We start from the raw sequence: 14075 nt of genomic DNA on the forward strand, positions 1-14075 counted from the left end.
TTCTTATTATGAAAAAAAATAAACATAAAGATCATTTAATAATTGAGATCAATTGAAAATAAATTTAACAGAGACAATAACAAAATTTAAATTCAAAGAGAAACCCTTACTTTTGTGCATTCATAGATGAAATATAAAAATAATTGGATCTAAAAGCAAAATATTTTTAATCTAAGGAAGGTGGACAAGTTGATTACTTGTTATAAAGACAAATTTTGATCATCTTTAAAGCTCACCATAAAATGAACTTTTATATATTATGCTTATTATGATATACTACGTTACAACATGTGAAGACATAATGTGGACAAATGCACATGTTTTTCAAAAGTTTAATTGAATTTTGTAGTACATTTTCAAAGATAACCTAAAATATTTGTACTACTCTACCACTAATAGATCGCAAGTGCGGCAGTGCCCATTCCTTAATCAACACATCACAATTAAATCTCATGCTTCATATATTTTTAATTTTTGGGGAATCATATCAAGACTTAGAATGACACCATGCATGAACTGCAGTGACCACTTACAACAAAAATCTTTGAAGTTTAAAAAATTGCATAAACGCGAATATTTATCATAGAATTTATACAATATAAAAAATACAAAGCCACAACTAACCTTCTTTGCCATTTTGTAATTTTAAATTACTTCAAATCTTCGAAATGTTGTATGAAAATGTAAAAAATATCAGCCAACAGTGAAGAACGGCAAAAAAATCTTAGAAGAACACACTCTCTCTTGAGAGCAGATGGTTGATTATTAGGTGGATGGTTGGAATTTATTGAAAATCAAGCTAGAGAGGATGACATCGGAAATGGAAAAGAATGACAGAAAATTTAGTTTTTCTATATGGACTTAATATAGTCAAACTTTAGATTGATAATCATGCAGATATAAAAATAAGAGGTGTGATTATATTCATATAAACTTCATAAATTTTGATTATTTTAACGAATATCCCACAAAATTTTAGGCAGCTACAGCCACAGAATAGAAACAATTAATGCTAATAATGTTTGCCCATGAGGAAAATAAAATTATAGCCACAACTTGGTCTTAATTAGTTAGTGTGTGAAAAAACATGTTGACGAGGTAAGACTAGTTATCTATATATTGGATGTAACTTTCTAATTTAATCAGGGTATTAATAAATTTAGTGGACTTTGAAAATTAATCTACTCAATAACCACCATGGTTTGCACAGCATTTTTCCACCACTTTTGGAAAAAAAACATACAATCTGGCTTTATCTCTTTGATATATATATATATATATATATATATATATATATATTGAGAGAGAGAGAGAGAAAGAAGACTGGAGGTAGTGGTGATGGGTGGATCGACATCGTGGGCGGCTGCGACCAATTGAAACAACATGGCCGACCATGAGTTATGTACTTGTTTATTTTTATTGATAATGAGTTGTTGATGATGAGTGATGAATGTGATGTGTTAAATGACCGTTGATGAAGCTAAATGTGACGGTTGATAGATGACTAATTTTTAACAATTTACCATTAAATTTTACCAACAGTTCTAAAAGAACTGGGTGTATTTACCACTTTCTAAACGTATGGGGTGACACTAACTTTTTAATTGAAGTGCAGGCCATGCAACTATGTCATGCAACTACGTTATGCAATGTAAACCACCTCTCTTTACTTACAGATAAGGCAGCTCTTATGGCATTCAAAAGTACCTTTGTAACTGGGAGAAGTCTGTTGATATCTGCTACTTCAAGGCTGTCACACACCTTCTTTATGATGAGTTTCCTTCCCGAGAAGCTGTGCCTTCAGTGCAATATCTCATTGTCCATAAGAATATGAATCTCCAGCCGTTTTACATTGCCCTGCAAAATTGTAACGAATTATAGATGAGCTTGAATTGGCAGGCCTGGACCTTGGAGGATCATTGCCCAGGTCATTTTTACTGCAAGAAAACATCACTGGATCAATTCATCTATAGATGAAGGATTTGTTTAGAACCTTGTAAAAATTCCTGGAGCATTAGGTCAAACTCCCTCAGCTGGAACAGCTTGATCTGTCTTACAATAATTTCAGTGATTCAAATCCTGGAAAGTCTACGACGGCAGGCTCAGAGCCCTTTCTTAACAACATTAAGCTTTCAAGCTCAGTATCTCAATCTCTAGGACAATGCACGAATATGCATGATCTGTTAGCAGAAGACACATAAGATTGACCATGAACTTGGATGAGATATAAATATAGACAGAAAAGATATTTCTACTTCAAATTATCTTCTTCTTTTTTTCTGTATTCCTTTTCATATGAAATCAAAAAGATATCAAAGAGAATATTTATGAGAGAAATGAATCTAGAGATTATTCCATTCTATTTTAACAAAAGTTTCAATATTATTCTTTATATATCCTCAATAATGCTTTTATAAGGTAGATATTATTTGTCAATGTCCTATAACAAGTATTGTCATTCTATAAGAAGTCTCATATATGATATACCACATTATCCAGACGATAAGTCTGTAAATTCAAATTATTATTATTATTCATTAAACCTAAATATATTAACCAAAGAAAATATTTGAAACAAATGCAGAATTGGAATATTTTAAAACAAATTTATTTATCCATGGCACAATGCGGAAAAGGAACCACTGACCGGACCTGCCACCCCATTTTTGATTCTTCACCTTTCCAACCATTCATGGAAGTCTTCAAGCCTTATGCTGTCACAAATACCATTGACTCTTTACCAATCAAACTTGTCTGTAGTGTACATTTTGACAATAGACACTTTTTTTTTCCTACAGCAACCACAGAACATAAATAATTAAAAAAAATCTAACTGCGATCCAACAGAGGCTATCCAAACCCAATGGCTTATAAACACAAGTTGAACTATAACCAAAGCACTAAATGTTAATAATGGTGTGAGTGTGCATGTGAAGCATGTTGTATGAGCTAATATTTAAAATTGTGCACGCCTACTTTTTTTTTTGCAATTTGCAATTTGCGAAGTTTCTTTTATCATCTCATGGGCATTAACTAAGTTGACCAGAAAATCTACTCATCACAGTTCCAAACCCATGAATAAGCTAAGAAAAGTACTTTATTGTCTTCATAAATCATAACCTGCACTGAAATTTCCTTCCCAAAAGATTAATTTCCAGCTTAAATGGAAGCACACTCTAAAAGTAATCACCTGTGAAAAAATCATAGATTCTCCCTGTTTTTTTCACTAGAGTTCTTACTGTTATAAACCTACAGCCACCTATCCATTAAGGGAATCACTATTAGTATCTTAAATTTTTCCCATAATGTTCTTCTTTAAAGCAGTCTTTGTACTTCTCCATTTGATTCTAAGTACTGGTCAAGCAACTATGATGGGTCTTAACAGTCATACTCACCACTCTTTGGTTACGGACAAGGCTGTCCTTCTGTTGTTCAAAAGCACCATAAAGTTTGATCCAAATTGTACGTTAGCTCACTGGGGGGAGGATGTTGATGTATGTAGCTTCAGCGGTGTTAGATGTGGCAAACACCATCACCGTGTGTCTCAACTTTTTCTACCAAATTGTGGATTGACTGGAACCCTCTCTCCCTTTCTCTCAAATCTTACTGGCCTTCATGTCCTAGAGCTCTATAACAATCACTTTTCTGGAGCCATTCCACCTGAATTTTCGCACCTTAGACACCTCCTTTATTTACAGCTAGATGAGAACAATTTACAAGGTCCAATACCAGAGTCCTTTGCTCTTCTTTCTAAACTCCATTTGTTAACTCTTTCTGGAAACAATTTATCAAAAGCACTTCCACCTTCCTTCTTCCACAACTGCACTTCACTGAGAAATTTAGACCTTTCCCACAACTTTTTTACAGGAAAGATTCCACAAGAAGTAGGAAATAGTCCATATCTATGGTCCCTTAATTTATACAACAATCAGTTTGTGGGACAGCTTCCTACATCTTTGGTAAATACTTCAATGTATAATTTGGATGTGGGGACCAATAATCTTTCTGGTGAGTTACCTTCGGATATCTTGGGGAAGTTACCTTCACTTAAATTTCTCCAATTATCATATAATTACATGATAAGTCATGACAACAACAGCAATCTTAACCCCTTCTTCACTGCCCTGGAAAACTGCACGAAGTTGGTTGAGCTTCAGTTGGTTGGCATGGGTCTTGGAGGAAAATTGCCTACTTCAATCAGTCAACTGAATATAACAAAAATGTTACTGCAAGAAAACCAAATCACTGGACCAATTCCCCTGAGTATAGCAAATATTTCCAACCTTATGACACTAAATTTGACTTCAAATCATCTGAATGGAATGATATCATCAAATATTAGTAGGTTGTCGAAATTGGAGCAGCTTTTCTTATCACACAACTTATTCTCCAGTGAAATTCCAGCAGCATTAGGTCAACTCCTTCATCTGGGCTTGCTTGATCTATCATACAATAATTTTTGTGGTCCTATTCCAGAGAGTCTTGGAAATTTAATTCGGTTGAATTATTTGTTTCTTAACAACAATTTGCTTTCACAATCAATACCCCGAAGTTTAGGACAGTGCATAGATCTATACAAGTTAGACTTATCCTACAACAAGTTGAATGGGAGTGTTCCTTCAGAACTTTCAGGTATTCGTGCAATCAGAATATTTTTAAACCTGTCACATAATCATTTTGAAGGTCCATTGCCAATTGAGTTTAGCAAACTGGAAAATGTTCAGGAGATAGACCTTTCATCGAACAAATTCACTGGAAATATCTTCTCTCAGATATCAAGCTGCATTGCATTGAGGTTGTTAAATCTATCGCACAATTCTATTGCAGGGCACCTTCCAGATTCTCTAGGTGATCTAAAAAACCTTGAATCACTCGATGTTTCAGGAAACTACTTGTCTGGTTTGATCCCAACAAGCCTGAGCAAAATGCATACTCTTACCTTCATCAATCTTTCTTTCAACCAGCTTGAAGGCAGGATTCCCTCAGGAGGCATCTTTGATTCAGTAACAAATATGTCATTATTAGGCAATCAAGGTCTATGTGGCACAGCTCCTGATATGCCCACCTGCTCCCAGAAGCGGCATTGGTTCCAGTTGCATATGTATTTAATCATATTCACCTCAGTCATCTGCATATCAGCACTCCTTACAGCAATATGTTGTAAGCTTAAGTTCAACCTCATCAAAGTTTTGATCTCAGCAAAATCTGAAACAATAAGGCAGCAAAAAACACTAGAGTTAAAGCAAAATTTTCCAAGAATCACTTACAGAGAGCTGTCAAAAGCCACTAAAGAGTTTGATGAGCAGATGCTAATTGGGACAGGCAGCTATGGACGTGTCTATAAAGGAAATCTTTCGGATGGAAGAGCAATAGCAGTCAAGGTTTTGAATTTGCAATCTGGGAATCTGGCAAATAGTTTTAACAGAGAATGTCAAGTTTTAAAGAGGATTCGCCACAGAAATCTTATAAGGATTATAACTGCATGTAGTCTGCCTGACTTTAAGGCACTCATTCTTCCTTATATGGAAAATGGGAGTTTGGATAGCCATCTTTATCCAGCAACAGTTGTGGATTCAAATTCAGACTTGTCTCTCATCGAGAGAGTGAATATTTGCAGTGATATAGCTGAAGGGATGGCCTATCTTCACCATGATTCTCCTGTTGGAGTCATACACTGTGATTTGAAGCCGAGCAATGTTCTTCTCACCAATGAAATGACAGCTCTGGTTTCTGATTTTGGGATTTCAAGGTTGATTACACCAATGGGAGTGGAAAATATTGGGAACATTGAGAACATGGGAAGCTCGACTGCTAATATGTTACGTGGATCTGTTGGATACATTGCACCAGGTACAAACACCTTCTTTCTTTCTATGTCAGAAATTCAATGCAGAAGGAAAAAAAGGTTTTCAAGTTGAAATTTATACAAAAGTAGCATTAATTTATGAGCTTTTAACTCTTATAAATATCCATATTTGGACTCATTTTCTTAAATGATAAGGTACACAATTTGAACCAACAAATTCCTCAATATTACCCTGGCATCAATTTCACACAATAATGTTCGTACAGCCTCATTTATAGAAGTCAAATTAAACCAACAATCAACATACATTCTAATCTTTTCAGTTTTTACTTAGAAGTACAAATATTAGTGAAACCATTGTTTGAATTTTCATGTGTGCAGAATATGGATTTGGATCTAACACATCGACAAAAGGAGATGTTTACAGCTTTGGAATTCTAGTCCTTGAGATGGTGACTAGAAAAAGACCGACAGATGACATGTTTGGTGGTGAGCTAAGCCTGCACAAATGGGTAAAGGCACACTACCATGGAAGAATGGAAAAAGTTATCGACCCCTGGCTGGTGAGAGCTTTAGGAGACAAGTCTGCAGAAGAAAGAAGAATGTGGCATGTTGCAATAGGAGAATTGATCGAGTTGGGTATTCTATGCACGCAAGAATCCCCCTCTACAAGGCCTACTATGCTAGATGCAGCTTATGACTTGGATCGCCTCAAGAGATACTTAAGTGATGAAACATTTTCCTCCTCTCTTGGAATTTATTCTTCCACTCTAGGAGATGACTAATAATTCACCATATTTCTTGTACATATGTTAAATAAAGTCAAATTTTAGCTACATTACTTTTGCATTAACCACTAATAGAGATTTATTACTACAACAAGGGTTATGACAAGAAACAAACAAATCTACTAAAACAAGCCATAAAGTGTATACCTGTGTCAATAATTGAACGCTTCTACAACAAAAGTAATCATATCCCTATGAGCCTTAATTGCATCACAAAATTCCATGGAAAAAGAATATTTTGTTTTGTTTAAAAAAATCCATGTTTTCAAGAAATGAAATAATTAATGCATTATGCAACAAAAATAATACCTAGTTAACAATTGTTTTAAGTACAGTCATTGGATTTGCATGAGCTAGCTAATTTTGCAACCATCTAACCTCGTTGCTTCCAATTTTCTTTGGCAAGCCTTTTTTGAATCTTTCTTGTCTCAAGGTTTAAAACAACAATACAGAGCAATAAAGATCTTATTGCACAAACATGAAATAAACTGAAGACCACAACCTAAAAGACTTTATGTTGATACCTTAGCAATCTGCCACACAGCCAAAACCATAGTTCGCATGACAAGGTGTGAGCTTCAATTTGAGCTAGGCCACGTGCCCCAATGAGAAATTAAGCCTAAGGTATTAGGCCATTTGAGGTTAATGGGAAGATTGGTAATGTTGCTTATAAATTAGCTCTCTCTCCCTACACCATACACCCAATATTCCATGTATCCCAAGTCAAAAAGGTCATAGGTCCAAAAGTTGCTAGCCAACCACTTCCACCTTGCCTTATTGAAGACATAGAATTGACGTTAAAACCAAAGCAAGTTTTAAAAGTTAAAAGGGAGTCATATGGATTGTTAGAGGTGCTGATTCAACAGAAGGATGAGTCCACTTGTGAGAGTACATGGGAAAATAAGGGCAGAGGTAGTGGACAAATGTTGTGTAGTGAGGTGCAATTAGTTCAAAGGTGATTCAAAAAAAAAAAAGGAACACGTGGAGGACACAAGAGGAATGATGGAGTGGAGAGACAAGCAACCATATAAAAGGGAAGAGGAATGAGAAAAAAGGGGGCAGTGACCTGAGAGGATTTGGCACCTCTGTTGCCAAAATATTTTCAATTCTCTTAACTGTTACTAGAATTTTTTTTTTTTTTCATTTTTGCTACCTAAGGTGTGGCAGATTGGATTTATAATAAGTTTCTAGCTGAGGTTGTTTCAGTATATCCATTGCTAGATTGTGTGAATTGTTGTGTGTGTGATTGGAGCAGGAACATTGTTTGTTTGAGTGGATTCTGCAAGTTTCTGTCACTTTGGTTTGGACTGGAATATTGTTTGTTTGGGAGGATTCTGCAGGTTGCTATCAGTTTTCCAATATGAAAAAAAAGCCAGCAAGAAAACTGAAAAACATTTAAATCCAACTAATAAAGCAAACAATGTTGATCCCTAGCATTTTTCAATTATACCATGCATCACCAATATACTTGTAAAAGCATCATTTATCAGTCAACAATCATTGTACTTCCTGATTTTTCCATTTTTCCTCAGAAGACAAAAATTAGTGAAGTAGATGCTTGTATTTTTGTTTATTTAGAATATGGAATTGGATCTGACACCTCAATGAAAGCAGATGTTTATAGCTTTATTGTAGACATAGTCCTAGAGATAATGACTAGAACAAGACCAAAAGATGACATGTTTGGCAGTGGGGTAACCCTACATAAATGGGTGAAGAGTCACTAGTGTAGAAAGGCAGAATAAACTCCTTATTGGTGAGAACTTCAAGAGACTGGTCACCTCAAGAAAGAAGAAAGTGGCATGTTGCAATATAAGAACTGATTCAGTTAGGTATTCTATGCACATTGAAGTCCTCCTCTGCCAGGCCTACAATGGCAGATGGTGCAAAACACTAGGATCGCCTCAATAAGTACCTATATGATACCACAGTTTCCTCCTATTTCTGGAATTTTTTCTTCCACTCCAGAAGGTGACTAGCAGCCTTTCCTATTTCTAGTTCTACATTAAATGGCATAAGTTAGCCAAAATTCATTTGAATAAATTTTGAGTAAAATTTGCTTTACAAAGCACCATAGTACTGTTGAATTTATCCTAGAGTTTCACACAAGCAGCAGAGATTATTAGGAAATAGTATTTACCTGACAAAATTGAAATGATTTCTCAAGATTTTAAGTCAACTTCTCTTATTCATCATGGGGCATGCCAAATGCCTATGTTCCAAAGTGCCCATTGGAAAGAAAGATAACAAAGAGAAACCGCAAATTATTTTTTCTCAGAAATAACTAGCATTTGAAAGATATGATAACATCTGCTTTCAATCAAAGAGAAAGAAAACACAAGCTATCTTAACAAGCCCCTACAAAGTTCCAAAATAATACCAGAAACAACCAACTAAATGTGCACATCTTTCTACTGCTTTTTGGCCTCAGGATAGTTTATCTAGCCTCTCCAAAATAAATACAATAAACTATTTCTACCTATGAACAAGGATGAGTGGGTTATGATGACAACAACTTCCATAAGCTTGAGTTAAGGATTTATTTGCAATTGAATCCAAATGTACAGATGATAAATTAGTAGCAACAACCAAATAAACTATGGGGAAAGAGAAGGGAAATGAGGTAAGAAGAATAGTTCCAGCATCAAAAATGAGAACATTCTTGTCCAATAACTTGCTCAAAGCAATAACCAGCAATCGCAACACTTACGGGCATTTATTTTACAGGGTAAAGACTCAGCGAATGCAATAGACAAATGAGAAAGAATATGAAGATTGCAGACTCCAAGAACAGACAAATGACCATAGTGATGGAGGCAACAAATCTAAGAACAAAGATCAATTCACTTCCCAATCGTTCTGAGAATATCGACTTATTGGCATACCAGATCAAATGGTTGATATGTTGCAATAATTGTACACTGGAGCATAGAAGCTACATGTTTGACATACATTATCTTCAGGTGAATGCTCTAAATGGAATTTTCTGCATTAAAAAAAAAAAAGAATTCAAACTCTAGCATCACATAACATTGTCAAAATCTTGCATTACATAACTAACATTGTCAAAACAATGGAAAAGCAACAATATAATAATTAACCATAGTTAGAAGAGGGAAAGAAAGATTTGACATAATAAAAGAGTACAAGAATTAGATCAAAAAATTTGCTGGAGTTCCTCAAATACCAAAAGACATATAAGAACGATATACGTCTACTTAAAAATTCTCAAAAACAGACCATGCAAATTTAAAGTCGGTCAATAATAATAAGATATTTGAGGTCATTTACAGGTTTCACTAATCTAACAAAAAACTCACGAATGCAGAACAAGAGGCACTAATCTCTTGAGTATAAAATCAAAAAGGAACCATCGGTTTAGATAGCTGTAAGCAACTGAATGCAACAAAACAATGGTGAAGGAGTTGTTGATTATTACAAGATTAAAAAGTGATCACCACACAATTTATTTTTTCAAACAACTGCATTATATAAGTACATAAAGAAGAAAACTAACCTAATTTTCGTAGGCTCTCGTCTCAGGCAAGGTCATTGTCAGTCAGTCACTGCAAATGTCAGAGACAATCACTGCGATAAATGTAAGGTTTGTTTTCCTCTTTTATTTCAGATTATATTCCTGCTCCCAACCCCAGGCCTTCATCGTCGTTTTCTTCTAATCAAGGAATCCTACCATGATGAAATGAACATATTGTATATAAATTTTTAAATATATACTCTTATTTTTTTTTCTTTTCATGATATTCTTGGAAATTTATAACACACTGATAAAATGACACTATATATTTAGCCATTTTAAGATATATGAGAAAATACTTAAAAGAACATTTTTTATTTTTAACAAGGTAGAATATGATATTTTTAATTGATTTAATAAATAAAACTTTTCTTCTAGTTTTAGTTTCATTCTTTCCGTTCGTAGCTTTCATGCCTGTACTCTAAAACTTTTAGTGCTCATTAAATAATTTTTAATTATTTTTCCAAATTAGTGTCAAAATTAAATATCAAAATGTCTTTCAATTAATTAATTATATTTTTTTATTATTAACAAAATTAAGAGAACTTAGGAGGACGAATAAAATTTTCATTACCATTCTGACGGTTCTTGGCTTATTCACAAGAAGATTTTTCACCCATAACTGGTTCTTAGTTCTAGAGCTTAGGATTATATCTTATTTCTTTGACATCAGCGTTGCCAGAGACACCCGTATACACTGAGAAAATTCAAAAACTAAAAGCACTCAAGAATCGGAAACAATTACAACTAAAACATTTATTCTATTGTAAATTTGAACCAACTATTGCTTACACTTAAAAATTTTTAGTTCATTCTCAAATCTCTCAATACTATTCTACTGGCAATCATTACAATCTTACGTATTCACATATTATCCCACTCAAGCAAAACCCAAAAAACAGTTTCAAGACATAACATCTCTACATGACACCCCTTTCTGGCTTTAATCAACTTCCTCAATCTTAGGCCCTGCACCAGTGCTACTGGAACTTGCCTTGCCATAGCCCTTCGGCATGTCTGCACCACCGCCCATTGGAACATCCCCACCAGCTCCTTGATACATTTTTGCAATTATTGGATTGCACAAGCCTTCCAATTCCTTCAACTTGTCTTCAAATTCTTCAACTTCAGCCAATTGGTTCCTGTCAAGCCACTCAATGGCCTCATCAATCGCCTTCTGGATCTTCTCCTTGTCTGCCGGATCAAGTTTTTCGGAAAACTTTTCATCTTTCACAGTGTTCCTCATGTTGTAGGCATAATTCTCAAGGGCGTTCTTTGCATCGACCTTCTTCTTTACTTCCTCATCCTCTGCCTTATACTTGTCGGCCTCTTGAACCATCCTCTCAATCTCTTCCTTGCTCAATCTTCCCTTGTCATTTGTAATTGTAATCTTGTTCTTGACTCCAGCAGTTTTATCTTCAGCTGACACATTCAATATGCCGTTTGCATCAATGTCAAAACAAACATTGATTTGAGGAACACCTCTAGGAGCTGGAGGAATCCCCGTGAGCTCGAATTTCCCAAGCAGATTGTTGTCCTTCGTTCTAGCCCTTTCACCTTCATACACTTGAATCAAAACTCCAGGCTGATTATCAGAGTAAGTTGAAAAGATTTGCTCTTTCTTGGCGGGAATCGTCGTGTTTCTCGGAATTAAAACTGTCATTACACCACCAGCAGTTTCAATTCCGAGGCTGAGAGGTGTGACATCAAGAAGAAGCAAATCTTGAACTTTCTCATTCCCTTCACCGCTCAAAATAGCAGCCTGAACAGCTGCTCCATAAGCCACGGCCTCATCGGGGTTTATGCTCTTGCAGAGTTCCTTGCCATTGAAGAAATCTTGCAACAATTGCTGAACTTTGGGAATTCTTGTTGAACCACCAACAAGAACAATATCATGAACCTGACTCTTGTCAATCTTGGAGTCACGAAGACATTTCTCCACAGGCTCCATACATTTTCTAAACAAATCCATGTTTAACTCTTCAAATCTTGCTCTAGTAATAGTAGAATAGAAATCAATACCTTCATAGAGCGAATCAATCTCAATCGTCGTCTGTGTGGTGGAAGACAAAGTCCTTTTCGCCCTCTCACACGCAGTCCTCAAGCGTCTCAAAGCTCTGGCATTGCCACTGATATCTTTCTTATGCTTTCTCTTAAACTCTGCAACAAAATGATTGACAAGCCTATTGTCAAAATCTTCACCTCCGAGATGAGTATCACCAGCAGTCGCCTTCACTTCAAAGATCCCCTCCTCAATTGTTAGCAACGAAACATCAAAAGTTCCTCCACCAAGATCAAATATAAGCACATTCTTCTCACCGGACCTCGACCCCTTCTTGTCCAAACCATAAGCAATGGCAGCGGCAGTCGGCTCGTTGATAATTCTCATAACATTGAGTCCAGCTATAGCTCCGGCATCTTTTGTAGCTTGCCTCTGCGAGTCGTTAAAATAAGCCGGAACAGTAATCACAGCGTTCTTCACGGTCTGACCCAGATAAGCCTCTGCAATCTCCTTCATTTTGGTCAACACCATTGATGAAATCTCTTCGGCCGCAAATTGTTTCTCCTCCCCTTTGTAGGTAACCACAATCATAGGCTTATCCCCTGGACCCGCCACGACCTTGAAAGGCCAGAGCTTCATGTCGCTCTGAACAGCCGGGTCAGAGAACCGTCGGCCGATGAGACGTTTAGCGTCGAAGACAGTGTTTTGAGGGTTCATAGCAACCTGGTTTTTAGCCGCATCTCCGATCAAACGTTCAGTATCAGTGAAGGCAACATAAGAAGGAGTTGTTCTGTTGCCTTGATCATTGGCAATGATCTCAACGCGGTCGTTTTGCCACACTCCGACGCAGCTGTAAGTGGTGCCGAGATCAATGCCAATAGCTTTTCCCTCACTCTTTGGTGCCATTAAACAAAAGAATCAGTAACAGTCTATCAAAAACGGTAACAAAGAAAAGAGTTTTTAAGTTTGAATTGTTAGGGGAAAACTGTATTGTTTTGTTTATTCGAATTGGCCTGGAGGAACGGTGGGATGTGGATATTTATAAGGGCGGGAGAATGTTTCAGGTAAGGAAGAATTTTCGGGAGATGTGTAGAAGAAGAAGTTGATTGGAGGAGTCGGGGAAGAACAGAGACTTCTGGAAAAGCGGTTAGAGTTTTCTTGAATTGTCCTGAAAGTTCTAATATAGCGTGGATATTTATAAGGGCGGGAGAATGTTTCAGGTAAGGAAGAATTTTCGGGAGATGTGTAGAAGAAGAAGTTGATTGGAGGAGTCGGGGAAGAACAGAGACTTCTGGAAAAGCGGTTAGAGTTTTCTTGAATAGTCCTGAAAGTTCTAATATAGCGTGGATATTTATAAGGGCGGGAGAATGTTTCAGGTAAGGAAGAATTTTCGGGAGATGTGTAGAAGAAGAAGTTGATTGGAGGAGTCGGGGAAGAACAGAGACTTCTGGAAAAGCGGTTAGAGTTTTCTTGAATAGTCCTGAAAGTTCTAATATAGCGTGGATATTTATAGGGGCGGGAGAATGTTTCAGGTAAGGAAGAATTTTCGGGAGATGTGTAGAAGAAGAAGTTCATTGGAGGAGTCGGGGAAGAACAGAGACTTCTGGAAAAGCGGTTAGATTTTTCCTTAATAGTCCTGAAAGTTCTAATATAGCGACCAAGTCATCCCTGACGTTTTAAAAGACTGATTTCAGTCCTTTTGACAAAAATAATGTTGGGTACCTCATAAATTGTATTTCGAAATTATTAAAAATTTAAAATTGTATAAAACATTTTTAAAAAAATAGAAAATCAAAGTTAAGTAAATTTGTTGAATAAAATGCCTTCCATATTTTTGGTTTGGGTTATGTTGGGTATAAAGTCGGACTCAGGATATTTATTGAGAGGAAGACTGGGTGATTATATAATTATTTGTGAATCAATTGATAAAAACTTTCAAAAATT

The 14075-nt window shown here is 36.0% G+C and overlaps 1 protein-coding gene and 1 long non-coding RNA gene across 2 annotated transcripts; both read right to left on the minus strand.

Moving 5' to 3' along the window:
- Positions 1 to 1309: 1309 nt before the first annotated feature.
- LOC123210876 lies at positions 1310 to 10270 on the minus strand. The gene is made up of 6 exons (XR_006501297.1): positions 10112 to 10270; positions 9480 to 9580; positions 3396 to 5205; positions 2648 to 2792; positions 1994 to 2180; positions 1310 to 1857 (listed from the first exon to the last, which is right to left on the minus strand). It is a non-coding gene; the product is annotated as an uncharacterized LOC123210876 (long non-coding RNA).
- A 600-nt stretch (positions 10271 to 10870) lies between these two features.
- Positions 10871 to 13735, minus strand: LOC123211939 (heat shock cognate 70 kDa protein-like). The gene has a single exon (XM_044630926.1). It carries the CDS (start codon positions 13035 to 13037, stop codon positions 11073 to 11075), a length of 1965 nt encoding a protein of 654 aa, XP_044486861.1. The 5' UTR covers positions 13038 to 13735; the 3' UTR covers positions 10871 to 11072.
- Between the last annotated feature and the right edge of the window lie 340 nt (positions 13736 to 14075).

Source organism: Mangifera indica, chromosome 3 (assembly GCF_011075055.1).
Source record: "Mangifera indica cultivar Alphonso chromosome 3, CATAS_Mindica_2.1, whole genome shotgun sequence".
In the NCBI taxonomy this organism is placed as follows: Eukaryota; Viridiplantae; Streptophyta; class Magnoliopsida; order Sapindales; family Anacardiaceae; genus Mangifera; species Mangifera indica.

Coding starts and splice junctions, on each gene's coding strand:
- LOC123211939 (XM_044630926.1), bottom strand. CDS start 13,037: ATGGCACCAAAGAGTGAGGGAAAAGCTATTGGCATTGATCTCGGCACC.